A 17,704-nucleotide genomic window follows, 5' to 3' on the forward strand; every position below is an offset into this window, starting at 1 on the left:
GACGTTGACTGCAAGTTTTCCAGTGGATCTCCTATTATTCGACTTGCAGCATGTGAAATTCAGCTAGGAACGATCTCGACGAGTGCGGCTATCCGAGCAGACCTCCGATCTTCGAACCAGATAAGCAGCCATCTTACTAGATTTTATCCCGATCGAGTTCATCGGGGGTAGTCATATTACTGCACTCAATTCAACGCTAGGGGCTCACTGGGATTATTCCTTACCCGCCCCTGGCCTTACTTGGCAGAAGTCATGTTCGATGTCTTGTGGACCGATCCGAATCGGGAGCTTGTGGGCGAGAGGAAAATTCGCAAAGAGCTCGAAGCGCAAAGCAGGGATAAGGAGAAGAAAAAGACCGACATCAGCAGGAATTCCACGTCGGCCAGCAGCTCCGCCTCTAGCGAAAGAAGCTTTGGGCTGTTTTCCAGCAAAAGCCGGAAAAAGGCTTCTGCGCCGTCCAAACCTGCGACCCAGAGTCTTTCATCGCCGCAGACGCCGGCGGATGAGCCGAAGGATCAAAGGACGTCTGGTTATGGCGTCAGAGCGCTCTTGTCCCATGAGGACGATTCTGCAGTTACTGTTAAGCCAGCCAGCAGCAGCAATGTGACCCGCGACAGTGTACCCGAGGCTTTGGATGGTAGTCTGAGCCTCTCGTCTCGAGGTAAGTGAGCTTTGCTTGTACCTTGGTTCAACAGTCAACTTACTTGCAGAAACGTTAGAGTCAGTCAACTCCAAATGGACCCAGCCCTCTCTTGTAACGTCGACGACTTTAAGCGCGGCTTCCCAGCGAGACTCGACTTCAACAAAGTCGGAGCATTTGATACAGGCACTTGGACCGTCATCGTTCGTAACCAAAAGTACCGAGATCACAGTCTCTGTACGGAATTCCAACCCTGATGTTGGCCAGCTCGTGTCGGAAGTCCAAATATCGTCGGATGGGGTAAAGGCCGAGACGCCTCCATTGCCCGAAGTACCAGAGGAAGGGTATCTATGCCTCTCTTCTTAGTATCTGTTATTGTTTTACTGATCTATGTGTAGCGTCCCTCGCCCATTCGACAACTCTGGTCCGTATCTCCTTTCACCGCAGACGCCTCCCCCTGAATATCGGAGCGCTGCGAGTTTATATACGTCGGGCTGGAATGGCACCGACCAGTTAGGGAACCCAGACGCTTGGAAGCCTCCACACGAGTGGGATTGTACATCGACCAGAGATTTGTCTTCCTCCTCGCTAGAACACAGAGTTCAGTCTCCACCTCCTGGTGACGGGATTCATTATCTGTTACCCGGTCTTTCGGCCCTTCAAAGAGAAGTGCGCATCATGGCTGCCGCAGGTCCTGAGCTGATCTTAGCTAATCTCAAAGCCGGAATGGGAGACGCCACCGATGCCATGGTCTACAAGGAACTGGAGATGAACAAGAAGAGGTGGATGTTCTCTGCCTTACATCAAGGGGAGGGGTATGCTAGTCTTGATCTAACCATACCACTGCGAGACTTGCAATCTACCTCGCGGCCTCCAAAAGTTCTCGCAATCTACGAAACCCAGGGTAAGCCCCCCTCACGAACCATCCTGAGAAGTTGCTGACCTGTTCGCTCTGTAAGCATCCGCATCTTTCCTCGCGGCTTTACATCCGACCATGACGATATCACACCTGTCGCAGAACCCCATCTACCCTAGCCTCTTCCCCAACGTCCAGCCGATACTAGTGCCGGCAATCTCGCCGACTGCTGCCTCGCGGCCCCTACCTCCGAAATTGTATTCGGCAGTCACATGTCTGTCCATGCCAGCACTCTTTGCTTCGGCAGAGATACCCCCTTTTTTGAGACACATTCACCGATGTCTCGCTCCTAAAGGGGCTTTACACCTTACCATTATCGATCCTCAGCCGGTGTCAGCTTCCATGGGGCCTTTGCTTCGACAGTGGCTCTTTGAAAAGCTCCTGATCAATCTGGAGCAGTCATCTCGCACCACCTATCCAAGCGAAACACTGCCAGCCTGGCTAGGTTTGGGCCGCCTGCGTGGAAAGGGCAGCACTATCGTAACCGTTTCAGTCCCTGCCATCCCAGAGGGACTGGACAAGATTGAAGGGGTCAAGAAGCAATCCAGCATCAAAACCGAATTGCGATGCTTGGTCATGAGGATGCTTTGGCAGGAGGTATGGGGCAGCTTTGTGCGCGCGAACCGGTGGTGGTGGGAAGAAAGGGATATAGTGACAGAGTGTATCGAGCTTGGAACCTACTGGCAGCACTCTCATATAGTCGCCGTGAAGGAAGATCGGTAAAGCAGATCCTTTTGGGCACACTCTCATGAGCAGCTGGACAAGTAAGGGGGTCCGTCCCATGAGATGAATTTGGTTACAGACTGATGTTTCGAGATACCAATCTGGGAGTATGTCAAAGTTGATAGATTCGCGCCCGCCATTTTCAAATTATTTCAGGTCGCATCTGAATCCTAGTAGAGTTGAATCCTGGGCCATGCCGGAAATGTCAGCCTAGCAGCTGAGCCTGAACGCTTTGAAAACGCATGGACGGCGGAGCTGGTTCTACTGCAGGTGATTATCCCCCGGTTCATGTCAGGATATTGGCGTGACAGTAGGTACAACCCAGGTGTTGCACCGTTGGGGTGGCATCAGAGGTAGGTAACTTCGCTGCCCGTGCCGGTTCTTAGATAAGGTACATGGAGTGTCATATATACTTGGACGTATTGCAAAGTCCATATGCCTGTTTGCGACCCACCGGGATGGTCCAAGGGAGAGAAAGACGAAAAGTGTTTGTCCTTGGGTGGGTGCAACATGCCAAGCAGAAGACTACAGGGCCATCGACGGAGATTGGCACCGCAGCAGCAAGAGTCCATCGCAAAGCACGTACGGAAGTTTAATGTGCAGTATGCAAGCCGGAGAAAAAGAAATAGGCGAACGCAGGCACATGCATTCTCACCGCAACCGCTGAGGCAAGGGCCGGCTTCGGGGGGTAGCGATGCGGAACCCCCGCACTGCACTGGCCGATGAGACGTAACGATACAGAAGCAGCATGACCTGTACTGTGATGGTAGAAGAGGAAATATACCGTACCAATAGGCTTCGAAACCGCAAAAGGTTCTGAAGGGAGCAGGGCGTCTTGAAACAATTACAGGTGACGATGCGATGCTGGACTGCAATCACATCGCGTAGCGGCATCGAGGGCATTATAAGTCATTTATGCGAGTCGGTACGTTTGCGTGAGATGATGGCAATATGTTTGCTTTCTCGCTCTCTCTCTCTCTCTCTGCTGTCCACCCGTAAAAACTGATTCGAAGCCGCCTTGCAAAGACGATCTTGGTTCAAGCACGCCGCACGGCTTGTCGGCAAAGGTCCAATAACTCGGATCTGGACTGTTCATGTTTGTTCTTTTCGCCTCCCCAGGCCTCGAAACACGTATTGGGCATTTCGGTGCCCACGGCATTGTGCAAGCTGCCAGACACTGGGGCTAGACCGATGGACGCCCCAACAGCAAAACAACAAAGAATACGATACATTGAAACCCCTTCGAAGGTACCGTTGAGTGTCTTGGTAGCCCTCGTCTCGCTTCTGTAGAAAGGGTTGCATCGACGGTACAACGGCGAGGCTTTCGTCAGCCTCCTGGCCTCCTAGTTAGCCAACCCAGGTTCGCGAACAGGCAGCCGCAAAACCCTTTCCTTGAATAATGCGAAGATATAAAATTATAAACTGAGAGAGGCGTCGTCTTCAATATTTTTTGTGGCGCTTCCGCTGTGCGCGAGGGCCCTTGCATGTCGGTATTGGCTCCAACCCTGACCGGCTCCAGGACCGATTTCACTTGATGCCGGCTGTGTACGTCTTTCAAAGTGTTTGGCTTTTTCTTTTTCGCAGGGGTTGAAATCACAAACACGCTTCACCCAGCGTGCTAATCAACCGGGAGAGGCACGCTGGAATGAGGTACCGAATTGGCATCAATGGTGCTGGCGGGAATAGTTGCGTCCACCCTTTTTACCCAGCGTATTGGCATCATGTTCGCCAAACTCCAAACCGGCCCGGGCATGCCTTCCTCGGGCATACAAGAGCGCCGGGAACGCAGAATTCGAAGCAGATCCTGCCAGGGCTACTGCAGCGTCTCTGCACCCAACCTCCGTAGCAATGCTGCTCGTAATCTCGGCCACCCTTGTTCTTCCTCCTCTCGCAAAGGCCTACATATCGGTGTGTGTATGAGAGTCTCGACGGTCAGCAATCCTCAACAGCAAGGTAAGCGTCAAACCCTAAAACCCCTATTTAGCTACATATAGTGGTGCCCACTACATCCTGGGTTCCCCGGATTGCGGTCAAGCTTTGAGATTTTGGGAGCATCTTCCCCGACTCGCTCCGCTTACACTGACACTCACACCCTTCCCCCAAGCTTTCTTGGCATGGTCAGCCAATTTGGAGAGGGTTAGGGTAACAACGCCAAGGTGGTGGTCGAGCATCTCTTGAGTAGTTCTACTGGAATATCGTTCCTTAGCGGGTTATGCCATGTTACCCTGTGTGATGACAAGACAAGGCCTGTCCTGTCAATGAACAGATAGACGATCAAATTCTGCCATCATCACCTATCATCTATCTGGTGTGCATGTTGACAAGTGGCAAGCCAGCACGACCACCCACAGAAACTGCGTGCCAGTATATGCGCGGTCAATAACTACTACATCCGGATGAAACCACAAGACCCAATGATTGTTGCCGAACAGAATGTCCATCTGTCATCGCACGCTGTATCAACTCGCCACCCCTTTTTTGGTCGCGGCTCGCTCTCACCCGATTCTGGAGCAAGGCTCTTGTCGCATTTCGCAAGGTGGCTGCGGTCCCAAAAGGCTGGCTGGCAGTGACGATTGTCGTATCATGGCGAATTGCATCACGGTTTTGCTGCGAGAAAGTGCAGAAAAGGGCTTTTGATGCCACCCCATGCTTTTCAGCCCTCTTTCTCACCACTAATGCTCTGTCGTGTAACAGAGGGGGTAAGACGTGACTTGTTTTAGTGCTCGCCTGCCGATAATCTCTTACATACTCTCCACGTAGGATCCCGAGCCCGAGCCCGACAGCGGCATACATGCCCCAAAAACAGTGAAAGGAAAAGTCCAGAATAGGAAGAGCAGAATGTGAGACAAACAGAAAGCATTGAAGTGGGAAGATTTGAGATAGAGTAGGGTAAGGGAGTCCCTTGAGCACATCGGCGATGCGATGGGGGTTAATTTACCTACCTAGGTAGCAAAGGAAACCGGTCCATAGGGCGAGACGCCGGAAGCCGGCTAGAAAACAGTGTTCATCGGCAGGGGCAAGTAAATGGGAGATAAATGAAAGATTGATGAAATGTATGGTTACTTGCAGCACGCGTTTCGACGCATGGAGGTACAGAAACCGACGATCACATTTTCCCTTCTTTCCTATTAGCCCCCCGCCATGTAAGCGATGGCATGTAAGTACGCATGTATCAAGAGCTTTTACATGATCCAACAAGGCAAGTGATGTGGGTAAGCACACTGCAGCAATACGGAGGCACCATACAGTCTGTGCTTGCTTGAACGCTCTCGCTAGGGACTATTATCGACAGAAAATGCAATGTCGGCAGCCGTGTTGTCCGTTCGGCCTCCATGCGACCCTTGTATAGCAACCACCAGGTCGAGAAGCCCAGCCGTAAGCCTGAGCGGCGGCTGCCTTACATTCACCATGCTGGATGAATGATCGTGAGGCAGATCGGGAAGAAAGAAAAGAGTTCACCATTTCTTACACACCTACAATATGAAGGCGTAGGTGAGGTTCTGTCAATGTATGGACCCGAAGACCGGGGCAACCGAAAGCAACGAAGGGGTAAGTACTTGAACAGTGAAATGGGTGGCGGCCTGCCCGCTGGGCCAAGCCAGTGGGCAGACCCTGACCCGATGCTACGGGAAAGAGGACATTTCGCTTAGGCCAATGGTGCGTACGCACACAGCCCAGCAACACCACTTTCTCCCTGGGATACCGTATAGCCAAGTGTTAGGCCTTGAAGTCCAGTGTCATTATACCTAGGTAGGTCTTATGCATACTAGTCGCAAAGATGGCTTGTATGTATATATACATGAATCTGTCAGTAGTTGGCTCTCTTCCAACTGCTTGCGTGTTGGTATCTTACTGACGGTGTCTGTCTGTCCCATTCTACTGGATCGCCTCCACCATTCCTCCGGACTGGTACATTACATTAAAAGCAGACAATGTTTATGAAGGATTGTGAATTTAGGGTACGAATTGACAGGTTTTGACAGTTTTCCAATGGCGCCAGTAACTCCTTCGCTGCATTCCTGTCGGAAACCCAAGAGGCTATACCTGTATGACCGTTCATTAGGATACCCTCTTTTCTCTACGCTGTTACATAATACTGATTCCGTGCTTCGTTTCCTCATTCGAAGTGGACCGACTGTCGTATGCGAGCTCCGTCATACTTTCGCTCTCGGCACCACCCATGTGGATATTTCGAGCAGAGCGCTTGAAAGCCCCCTTCCGCCGACCGTGGAACTCGCTGGCGAAGTCGTTGGGCTTGGAGCGTCCCGATCGTCGAAATACGTCTGAAAAGAACATCTTACAGCCCGACCATGAGGTAACCATGTAGATAAGAGCGTTCCAGAACCCTTGTAAAGGCAAGACTATGGCGCTCATTATCTCCAATGGGTAAGAGATTTCTCCAGGATGAACAAGACTGTAGAGACGGTTGGCCGATGAGGGGATCCAGGTGACGAGCATAGCCGTGAAGAAGAGGAGGGCACACTTTGCGTAAGACCACGTAGCACTGTTGATTTCGAAGTTCGCTCTCCTTTTCTGCGCCGCTCCTGCCACCTGACGTGTGGGAGGAGCAGCTGTCCTCGCATTGGCTTGGCTGGACTGTTCTGGCGACGACGCAGGCTCGTGTTGAGAGTGGCGTTTGTTATGGTCCGACGTTATAGTGACCGAATAAGCGGCAGGCGTTGCTTGAGATATCTCAGACTTGCCATTTCCAAATGTCGCAAGCCCGATAGTTTCCAAGGAATCCTCCAACGTGACTGTGACCTCGGTCGTCCTAGTGGAGAATGGGTCATCCATGGTCAGGGGTTCGGGATCTTGCGTCGCGCTACTGCTGAAGTTACGTAGCAGCTTGCGCTTTTTGTATATTTCGCCGCCAGCTCGGAGATAGATAAAGACAGTAATCGAAATGACAAGCCTATATGGAGTGAGATTTGGGCCGCAATACGGATACTGGTGAAGGCAGCGGACTTACCAGATGGGGCCGTAAAATGTTGCGATGCGAAAGACATCCCAGGTGTTCGAGATCCAACACCACAACGTGGCATTCCCATACAACCGGATGTCGTCCTTGCTAGAGATGAATACATATGTAAGGGCCGGGATGAGTGGAATGCCGTAGCAAGCCAGGAAATACCAGATCTCAATGCTTCGCAAGCGCACGGCATCGAATTTGAAGTAGAATGTAAGATAGACGTTGATCGCCATGGCTAAAGTCCAAAGAGCGTCTGCCGGGATGAACCTGTGGCTTTGAGATTAGTTTGTGATCGGCGTCAAGACTACCAGGCAGCGGCCGACTTACATTTGAATCAAGAAGGCTTGGAACTGGCAACCGAATACGTCGATGTCGTTCACATAGGACCTTGCCATAAGGGTGCCAATGTTACTCATCATGTTGCCGAAGGATGCATAGAATACGAGCCGGTTGATCGGCTTGTGGAACGCCTTGGAACAACTGAAGCTTATAATGATGAATATGCATCCTAGCAATGAGAATACAGAACCAGTCCTCTCAACGATAGTGATGGCATTGAGTTTCCCTTGACTGTGCGTGTCCGAATCGTTTGCCATGGCTAGGCCGTGGGCTGGCTGCCGTTCGGGTGAGCAGCTTCTCGGTCGCGAAGAATATATCGAAGTGGTGTACACCTCTAAGTCCAAACTACCCCCACGAGACGGATCGTTGATATCTCTCCCCTGGCACCACTGGGCACTCTAGGACCATTGATTCATGGTATGGGAGGCTAGAGAGAGGATGAGAGAGGAACCGCCAGCGTAGCTTGACGTAATAGTGCTGTTGAGCATGCAGATGGATATGCTGAAGAATACGCGAGAGACCTGTTGAAGTGCGGTAAGGACGCGAAGCCGACAGAGGAAGAGGAAGAGTTATGTAGGAGGTAAGCTTTTGGCAAGGATGTGACAATGTTGTGATCTTAGTCGCTCTGAATAAGCGTCAGGACTGCCGCTCTAGGAAGCGTAAGAGATTACCAAGAGGTAGGGGAATGATGCGTGCGAGGTAACAGGCACCACTCGGAACTATACGAGAGTACATTGTGGGTAGTATGGAAACCTGAGAAGATGCGGTAGGTAGCACACCAAGCAGTCTGTGTTAGACATGGTATCGAGTAGGGATACATGCCTACCTCATTGGATAACGAAGTGGGCAAGGAGAGTGCGTGCTCCAGATCTTGCGAATCTGGCAAGTAGACCGCAGTACCCGAGTGTTTCTGAATGGGAAACTGCCTGCGGGTCCAGGTATCAATACCAATGAGGGCGAGAGCTAAGTCCGGACTGGGCAGGGGCATGCATGTTATGTATGCCAGTGGGCACACGATGGTACCAAAATACCGTGGGCATACCCCAACCCGCCGAGATTGGGGAGTAAGGGGGCCAGTAGAGCGGTGGTAAACCATTAGGCAACACTGAAGCAGGGGTCGTGGGAATTTTCCTCGGAGAAGACCCCTGGGAAACAGTGATACATAACCCCACGACCGCTTCGGCACTTCGACAGGTAGTGCTCGTGGTGTGGTTCGCCTCATGGTATATGCCCATGGTGTATCGCGTGGGATGACATGATTCTTCGAGCCACACCTACGACCTTGGCGTCCAATTGCTCCAAGATGTGAATGCAGCACAAACTGTTTGGTCGTACCAATAGATGCCGGGATACATGAAAGTTTGCATGTAGGTAAGGAAAGAAGAGGTGCATCATCAGGTACCTCGGGCGAAGAAAGATCAATCAATGGTTTAGGTTCACGTTCCTGGATGATATTACACATCGGGAAAGAAGAAGTGCGGGTAGTGGTTTGAAGCAAGCAGCCCCCTCACATTTGAACCTCTGGTCTGTCAGATCCCGGTCGCCACGTTTTGGACAGTGGGGAAACAAGTAAAACTCTCCGGCCCCGCCCATGACGGATTGATACATTTACGTACCACCTAACCTACAAGGTAATACATGTTGCACCGAGTATCTAAACATGGCCGGATATCAGCCAGCAAGTGTCAAAGCAACCTGTTCCTGCCCTTTTCGAGTTCGCGATATGCAATGCCAGGCAGGCTCCTCTGCTGTCGCATTCTGGTCAAAAACATATGAACGAATAACTGGCATGGGCAGGCGGTAGAATTCCATTTCATCTTCACCGCTCAATCAATCATGTATAGGAAATTTCTCAATCATTCTACTCTGACTAAGAAAGGAACCCCGACTTTCAGGCGAGTGGTATGTTTCATTCTTTCTTGCATGTGTGTAATCTTCTCGGTGTGCCCACAAGTAGAGGGAGAAGCTGAGTGGACCTGGAATTTGCTTCCTGTTGCATAAAAGTGCAGGTTGGGAGTCGTTCCTGGTCAAAGTGCAGAATCGGAGTTGACGGATTGTAGTTGGTAAGCCTGGCTCACTTACTTGTGTAAGCCGTAGCATAGCTCAGCAGCCATTCGTTGCAATCCGTGCGCGCTTTGCCCTGGGTATACGAGGAGGAACTCCATTGATTATTTGCATGAACCTGGTTGGGGGCAATGGAAACTCGGCCGGCATCACATTATGGCGCAAGCAAGGCTACTCGAGTCGGACTGGGTTGGAGTCCAAACCAATGCCATGGAAACGCCCGTTCGTGTCTGGCACTTGTGTGGGTAAACTCCGCCTCAAACACATAAAGCCACATAAAGTAGGTAGGGAGTGTGCATTGCCTTTGTTGAGCTCCAGAAAACAAACCAAGCTGGGAACCACGCGCAGTGTTTTTTGTTTGGATCTGCAAACATGGAGTTTCCATCAGTATACGTAATAGAGATGGAGTAGCCTGCCTAGCATCCTCGACCCCCTTCGCCAGAGTGTCATGGTGCCCGTCATGGCTCGTGACTGCAGAGTATGCCATGCGTAAAGCCCAAGGCTTGTGTTTTGTTATGTGGTTGTGCTACATCTAGTGAAGAAGTCCGTTGTCAATGGATATAAACGAGCATATCTCCTGAGGACTGAATATCACCATGTAGCTCTTTGTCCAGCTACGTGTTCATAAGACAGCCTTCTCCGCTATGTGGACAATCTTTCAGATTTGACCCCTAGAAGAGTCCTCCCACCAGCACGGGGGTTGGCGAGTTGCTCGATTCTACCAATTCAATCCGCTTCTCGGTGATATGTGCTGGCCAAGGGAAAGAAAAACTCTTGTTGGGTTAGAGTAGTTTTTGCATAACAACTCCTTTGTTCTCTGCCCATTCATATTTCCTGGTTCTGAACCCCATGATGACACGGGGCTCCTTGCCTGGATCAATCTACCAACACCCCGGCGAGGAAAGTAGAACAGTCAAGATGTATAAAGATCTTTCAAACTCATCAGACAACCACGTCTGCGTTTTCGATGTCATGCCGGGGGGGGGTGTTCCATCTCTGGCCTTATAGATAAGAAGAGTTGCCCTCTCTCGACCACATCTGACACCCCTGATGACTTGGAACATCTTCTCTCTGCTGCCCAACCAACCACAAGCTCATACATAGTGAGTGACTTGGCACCTACAGCACATTTTTCCAACGCGTCAACTCCACTACTCTCCAAGGGGTCAACAGACAACCAATACTCCAAAAGCGGACCCCGGGCACGAGAGACACGATATGGCCCGAGCCAGACACCGGGGAGGGAAGGGCCGCCGCCGGCCGGCCAGAGGCGGTCGCCACGATCGCTTTGACGGACGCGACGGCGACAACAACGTCACCATGCGAGATGTTGGGGGTAGCAGGGATACTGGCCGGGGCAGACCGCGTCATAGAAGGAATTGGCCGTGGAAGAACGACCGGCAGCAGGACGACGACCTCGAATCCGAAGCAGACGATGACGTCGACTTCCTTTCGGACCCTGCACTTCCACCCCTATTTGCCGAGGAGGACGACGACCCTGTGGATGATCTGCCGCCCGTACCGCACAATCCGATTACACGCTTGCTTCGGAAGCACCAGGCTCAGCCGAACATTCCCCGGAACAACCGCCACCGCGGGAACAGCAGGAACAACCCCTTTCTTAAGCAGCAGCCGCATCAGCGACAGCAGCAGTCCAACTTGAACCTCCCATCATTTCAACGACGACGACAGCAGCAGCAACCACAACATCAACATCAACGCTACCCCCAACGTAGCTACAGTAAGTACGGCTGCAACGACTGCAACGACTGTCGCGCCGTGCGAAAGGCCAATGTGCGGCTTCGTAACGCCCTCCACAACCACCTCGTGGCGACGGCGGCGACGATAGTCGAGTGGAGCGAGGAGGTGGGCGTGCCGTTCGGGGGCGCGGCGGACGACGAGATGGACTGGCAGCCCGAACCCGAGATCAGGGTGATCGTTGTACAGCAACAGCAGCAGCAGCAGCCGAGTGACAGGAGGCACAACTACTACTACTATAGTAACACTTTTGGCAACTTCCTCCCGCACGTGTTTCCGAGCACAAGATATGTAGGACCTGGAGGATACAGAAGATACGGAGTGTATGGAGGGTCTGGTGGATACGAAAGAAACGCCGCAACAGCACCCTGGCACCAGCAACTCGGTATAGACTCGCTAGAGGATGAGGACCAAGGGGCAGAGGACCCGCTCGAGGAACCCCCGGAGGAGCCCTACCAATCCATGGCGCTCGAACCTGACCCATTCAGAGAGACACCTTCCGGCTCAGGCTTTGCAAACACCAGCGGAGTATCACCACTCGGTAAGTTAGCACACCAACTCAACTCATCGTCCGGCGTAGTGGCAAACCACAACGCAGTCTCATCATCCGGCGTTCTAGCAAGCATGATCACTAATGTCCCATCGATAGAGGTCGGCGAATGGTCTCAGCCGAATGTGGGCAATCAAGGTGGGTTTAACGGTCATGCCAGGGGAACCTCCCTCGCCGGAAGTGCTGCAGAAGTATCATCGCCGATACTTTGGTTATTGTGATTGAGGCTAATCCGTTTTGCTTGGTCGTGTAGGTTAACATCGGTGGAATGCATGTATAATAATGCATGTATACAGACGGATGCCAGGTTCTATACATGAACTTAGACTATCAAACAGTAAGAGATTGCCCCTAACCGCAACTGGGTAGTGTGCTAGTAATATCTTCAATACTTCGGACAATATTTAGGGGACAAATGACGTCACAAGACAAGTTGCCTACACTATATCGCCTCCAACTACAATCATCCCTCTCACATGCATGGCCCAGAATGCAATGCGGCCGGAGCGAGAGAAATCTAGACAACACGAACACACCATACACACAGTACATATGAATGAATAATAGATCACAGCTTACATTGCTATCGCTCGTCAATCTTCGTAAAGTAGATCGAGTTCAAGGGACAAGAGGTTTACGTATGGTATCAACCAGTTCGTAACGCCGTACCATTAGATGCTGTACAGAAGACATGTTAAAAGCAAAGCCATTTTCCCAAAACGCCGTTTTCGCCGATGCATATGGTAGCCCCATGCAGCAGTCGTGATTGTCACACACGTGATAGTAATTCAGGCAACATAAACAACCCCAGTCTACTACCCCTTATTTCGCTTGGTTGCCCTGGTACTGTCCAATAACGATACAATGGTCTCGCTCGTACGGTTCTGGTCATTCGTTAGTCAAGTCAGGGCTGGGTGAATAACGTTGGGTTTAACATACCAAGAGTGAGTTGTTCTTGGGGCTTGATGTGCTCTGCTCGCAGCTTCTGGACCTCTTGGGCGAAGACGGCCTCAGGGGCAGCCGTGCTGTCGATACAGTTGGCCTTGATGGAGATAACAACACCACCGCCAACCTTCAGGAACATGTGGGCGTTGAGGGCAACAATACGGGCCTGGTCAGGCTGAGCAACATCGGCGAAGATGCAGTCGACCATGGGGACCAGCATTCTGTATCGGAGAGGGTGTCTGGCGTCTTCGACGATAGGGATAACATTTGTTCGGTTTTGAGCCATGTTGACAAGATCACGTCCACTTCGGTGACTGAACTCGACAGCCTGAAAATTGTCTGATTAGCTCAAGATTATGTTTAGTAAAGAACAAGTCAACTTACATAAACGTTTCCGCTGGGACCAACCAAGTCAGCAACGTGGGATACCGAGGTACCAGAGGCGGCACCCAAGTAAAGAACACGGCTTCCAGGTTTCATCTAAGTAAATCGGTCAGCACTGGATTCGAGCCAAATCGGAGATGTGATACGTACGTAAATGTTGTCGATACCACCGATGACACCAGCAGCCAGCTTGGATCGGAAAGGATTCCACACACGGTACTCAACCTTTGTTGAGACGGGAGCGCCATCGGCATCCTTAGTAGTATCATCGACCGAGATTCGCTTCTCCCCGTACACCTCGAGGCCAGGGGCAATGCTGCGAGTAAGAACTGCAGACATGGTAATTAGTCAATGCCACTGGTAAAGCAGCCTCGGCATGAGCTTGGGATATCCCAATCTCCAAGACTTTGACTTGGTGTAAGTCCAGTCCAGAGCCGAGGCCAAGGAGCTTGCGCTTTACTTACGATGGTCTTCCTTGCCACGGCTGACGAAGATACCTTCGTGTCTGTGAGGCTCACTGTTGTGATGTTAGCGATTGTTTATCACGCCCTTGCGCGAAGCATTGTTGGTAGACCTACACAACCACCTTAGCAGCGCCACCGCGCGCACCACCACGCGCGCCACCGCGGCCACCGCGACCGCCGCGATCACCACCGCGTCCGCCGCGAGGACCACCACGTCCGCCGCGGTCGCCAAAGCCACCACGGCCTCCACGGGAACCACCACCGCGATCACCAAAGCCTCCACGACCACCGCGGCTGGCTCCACGGGGAGCGCCTCGTCCGCCGCGATCACCACCCCGACCTCGTGGTGCGAAACCCATTGTTGATGAGTAGTTAGGATGTGTGAAATGTAGTCAAACGATGTCGGTCGTTGGGTAATGTGTCGAGGATAGTTCGCGGGGCAATTGCGAAGAGGTAACTCTGCCTTCGTAGAAATTTCCTGAGCTGCTGGGGGCCCTTAGAAAAACTGCACCGGAGCTCTAAAAGCTTATCTCAAACAGAAAAATTTCCAGCCTAACGAGTAGCTATCAGCTTATCGCGGCGCAGCTTTGATCCGGGAGTGGGTCAATCTGCGGCCTCGACCTCGACCAATCAGAAATCCCTTCTCCAGATATCAGAGTAAAGTCTTCAATTCTCTGCAGTTTCGGAGGCAATTGTAATTTTACTCTCACATCAACATACACGTCCCGTACGCATCGGTAAGTTCAATTCGTTCATCTGTTATCCAAGTCGATTTACGGCTGTCATTTTGGGCTTGTCGCGTTTACTAGGGCTGCAAAACCCTATCGGTGGCCGGATTAACCCACCCACCGACAATCCCAACTGGTGCGGGTGTGGGTCCCACTGCACACGGATTACGCTTGCCCTAGCGGATTGACAGCCCCCGGCGAAAAGATTCATGCTGGAAGGAACATTTCGTTGTCGACTGACAAGAAAATCTCCCCCCCAGACCCGAGAACAATTTTCGACGACAACAACTCGAATCCATCTCCACACTAACCTACAGCAAAGATGGTACGTGAAAGTCTGATATCGATCGATTTCTCGTCTTGCCTCTCCCGAAACGGCGTCTCTCTTGCGGCTTGGAAATCTTGATGTATCAAGACTGCGAAAAAAATAATTGCGGACCGGTTGGGAGACGTCACGGGGGAGGAGTTCGACTTCGACAATTTTTCCTGCCATGGGGACAATCGAGACTGACTGAGCCTCTTGGTGAAATAGGTTCGATACGCCGCCACCGAGATTGCGCCCGCCAAGTCGGCTCGCGCCCGCGGCCAATACCTCCGTGTGTCCTTCAAGAACACCCGCGAGACCGCCCAGGCCATCAACGGCTGGAAGCTGGCCCGCGCCGTCACTTTCCTCGAGAACGTCCAGGAGAAGAAGGAGGCTGTCCCCATGCGCCGATACGCCGGCAGCACTGGCCGCACTGCTCAAGGTACGAAATGCCACCACCACGAAGACTTTGGCTGTGTTGGAGGGGCAACATGATTGGAACCCTAAATCGACCGAGTCAATTGCTGCGCATTGCGAGGGAGCTTCAGTGCTAACAGGCACGCAAATAGGCAAGCAGTTCGGTGTTTCCCGCGCCCGATGGCCCGTTAAGTCTGCCGAGTTTCTTCTCGGTCTCCTGAAGAACGCCGAGTCCAACGCCGACTCCAAGGGTCTCGATACCTCCAACCTGATCGTCAAGCACATCCAGGTCAACCAGGCCCCCAAGCAGCGCCGCCGCACATACCGTGCCCACGGTCGTGTACGTATAACTCGCTTTCGGTAAAAGGAATAACCAGCTGATTCGGATTTTAGATCAACCCCTACATGTCGAACCCCTGCCACATCGAGCTCATCCTGACCGAGGGTGAGGAGGTCGTCCAGAAGTCCCAGGATCTCAACCGCGATGCCCACCTGAGCAGCAGACAGCGTGGTGCTGCCCGCCGCAAGGCCATTACCTCCGCATAAGCGAATGGTGATATGGGGTTGGTTAGATAGGCGAGATACGGATATGGGGATGTATTGCTTTTCATCTGGTGTCAAGGCGGTCATTCTCAAGCATGGGTCTCAGGGTTCTGGCATGCACATTGCGAATAAAAAATTAAGTTCGCGGCTCCCAAATGAAAAGTTCCGAGCGTCTTTTTTGATGGCACAGGCTGGGTAATATGTCGGGCGGCTGACGCAACACTACGAGTGAAATGTGAACATACCATTCATCTGAGGTGGAGGGGCTACCCGGCAGACCAGGTCTCGACGGGAAGACGTCGAGCCGTCTGCCTTCTAGACTATCACGCGAAATACGAACGTTGCAATGAGCATTTTATTACATTACTGGTCTTGATCCCGGGATAGGGGTTATGTGATGTTCCAACCATTTCTAGTGAAGGTCAACGGCTCCATTACATACCAAAGACATATTATCACCGGTCCTTAAGATGTCTTTCTCAGTCCATCTTGTCGAGAGACTTTCGTTGGTATGTCGTTTCCATCACTCATTGCTAGGTCAGGTTGAAGCCTTGTTTCCAGTCATACCTGCGACTCCCCGGGCGCTCGACCAGACGTGGTATCGTGCCATAAGACAAGTCGGGTCGCGTCACGCACTCAAATTCGAGTAGCTACGTAAACGCATGCCCTTTACATGAAACTGCGTACGGCCTGCGTCCGCGAGTTGCCTGGGCCACGATATCGTGGTACCGCGCAATCGACCGGTGCAAGGCAGGAAAGGAGGGCCATGGACTATTTGTTACGCCATCAGCCAGAACATACGCTGACAGGCGGTCCCGTAAGTAAATACAGCATTGATCGCCTAGGGCGATAATGCTGATCCCCTGTGCCACTCCTTCCCCAGAATTCTCTGTCGGCACGTGGACAGACATAATTGTTACGAGCATTGCCACTTTTCCGTCCTTGACAGACCCAAACTGGTGTAAGGTCATCTTGGGGAGTATCGTTTATCACCTTCTCCAATCCATATGAGTGCTGTAGATTACGGCCTGTCTGTCGTATGGTTGGTGCTGTGCCTGCATTGGATAGGGGGGCGGGTGGAGTGGAGTCTGTCCACTTCGCTCGTGGATGGTGTTCGTTGACATGCTGGTTCTCTGCATCACCATGCCCATGATTAGTGATGTTAAATGCACGTCTAGTGCTGCTACCCTGGCAGCTGTGTAGGCTCTGGTATGGGACCCGTCGTTTGTTCACACGTTGGCTCGTTTACCTGGTGGCGAGGGAAAAAGGCAAGATGGGCAAAGAATATTGATATGGCCACGAGATGATACACATGCTGTATTCTTTGGAATCGTAAATGGGTACACATGCTGTATTGTAAAGTATTAAACGATAGGCTGCTTGGTATCGACTCTGTGTTGTGGATAAAAATTGAATGATACGGTGGTTTGTCTCGAGAGGAGCGTACACGTTCTTGGTAACACCACGACTACCACTCGAACCCGATCGCGAGTGTGCGTTCAGCAGCCTCCTGCAGGTCCCGTTGGGGCGACGAGAATTAATTATCAGTCAGGCAATGCTAGTCAGTTCACTGAGGGATGTCAGCTGCGTGATGCTGGGGTGAGTAACGATAGGGGGAGCGCCTGTAGGGGAGAGCAGCTTGATGGGGAACGTGTCTCCCAGGTAGGAGGCAAGTAAACAGAAGGGGTGTGTTCATATGTCCAAATAACTGTCTCTGTTTTCAACCATGAACATTACAAGTAGCCCTAGTGGCTCAGTTGGTGGCCAGAATAAACCTGCTTGGGCTCGTGTTTCCGAAAGGGTTTTTCGTACGGTTCGATCCTGACGCAGGACGCCTAGCTTTTTTGCTTTTTTTTTCCCTTTTTCCTTTTCAATTCCCTACATCATCTTTGCTCGCATTTCCCCATTGCAGTAAAGGTAGATACGGTAAGGCCTTTTTCTCTTTTATTTTTTTCATACT

The 17,704-nt window shown here is 51.8% G+C and overlaps 5 protein-coding genes across 5 annotated transcripts; 3 read left to right on the forward strand and 2 right to left on the reverse strand.

Moving 5' to 3' along the window:
• Positions 1–252: 252 nt before the first annotated feature.
• On the forward strand, positions 253–2,279 carry PG986_001679 (uncharacterized protein; the record flags this gene model as incomplete). The annotated part of the gene is made up of 4 exons (XM_066837901.1): positions 253–661; positions 711–984; positions 1,039–1,544; positions 1,600–2,279. The coding sequence occupies 4 exons, from the start codon at positions 253–255 to the stop codon at positions 2,277–2,279; spliced, it is 1,869 nt and encodes a 622-aa protein (XP_066706794.1).
• Positions 2,280–6,365: 4,086 nt separating this feature from the next.
• On the reverse strand, positions 6,366–7,844 carry PG986_001680 (uncharacterized protein; the record flags this gene model as incomplete). Its single annotated transcript, XM_066837902.1, has 3 exons — positions 6,366–7,191; positions 7,249–7,515; positions 7,576–7,844. 3 exons carry the CDS (start codon positions 7,842–7,844, stop codon positions 6,366–6,368), a joined length of 1,362 nt encoding a protein of 453 aa, XP_066706795.1.
• A 3,025-nt stretch (positions 7,845–10,869) lies between these two features.
• PG986_001681 (uncharacterized protein) lies at positions 10,870–12,180 on the forward strand (the record flags this gene model as incomplete). Its single annotated transcript, XM_066837903.1, has 1 exon — positions 10,870–12,180. One exon carries the CDS (start codon positions 10,870–10,872, stop codon positions 12,178–12,180), a length of 1,311 nt encoding a protein of 436 aa, XP_066706796.1.
• Positions 12,181–12,781: 601 nt separating this feature from the next.
• On the reverse strand, positions 12,782–14,111 carry PG986_001682 (uncharacterized protein; the record flags this gene model as incomplete). The annotated part of the gene is made up of 6 exons (XM_066837904.1): positions 12,782–12,843; positions 12,899–13,232; positions 13,289–13,384; positions 13,439–13,617; positions 13,753–13,805; positions 13,867–14,111. 6 exons carry the CDS (start codon positions 14,109–14,111, stop codon positions 12,782–12,784), a joined length of 969 nt encoding a protein of 322 aa, XP_066706797.1.
• A 691-nt stretch (positions 14,112–14,802) lies between these two features.
• PG986_001683 (60S ribosomal protein uL22) lies at positions 14,803–15,747 on the forward strand (the record flags this gene model as incomplete). Its single annotated transcript, XM_066837905.1, has 4 exons — positions 14,803–14,805; positions 15,013–15,226; positions 15,354–15,541; positions 15,595–15,747. 4 exons carry the CDS (start codon positions 14,803–14,805, stop codon positions 15,745–15,747), a joined length of 558 nt encoding a protein of 185 aa, XP_066706798.1.
• Positions 15,748–17,704: the final 1,957 nt, after the last annotated feature.

Source organism: Apiospora aurea (assembly GCF_038362705.1).
Source record: "Apiospora aurea strain CBS 24483 chromosome Unknown utg000001l_segment0_segment0, whole genome shotgun sequence".
Classification (NCBI taxonomy): Eukaryota; Fungi; Ascomycota; class Sordariomycetes; order Amphisphaeriales; family Apiosporaceae; genus Apiospora; species Apiospora aurea.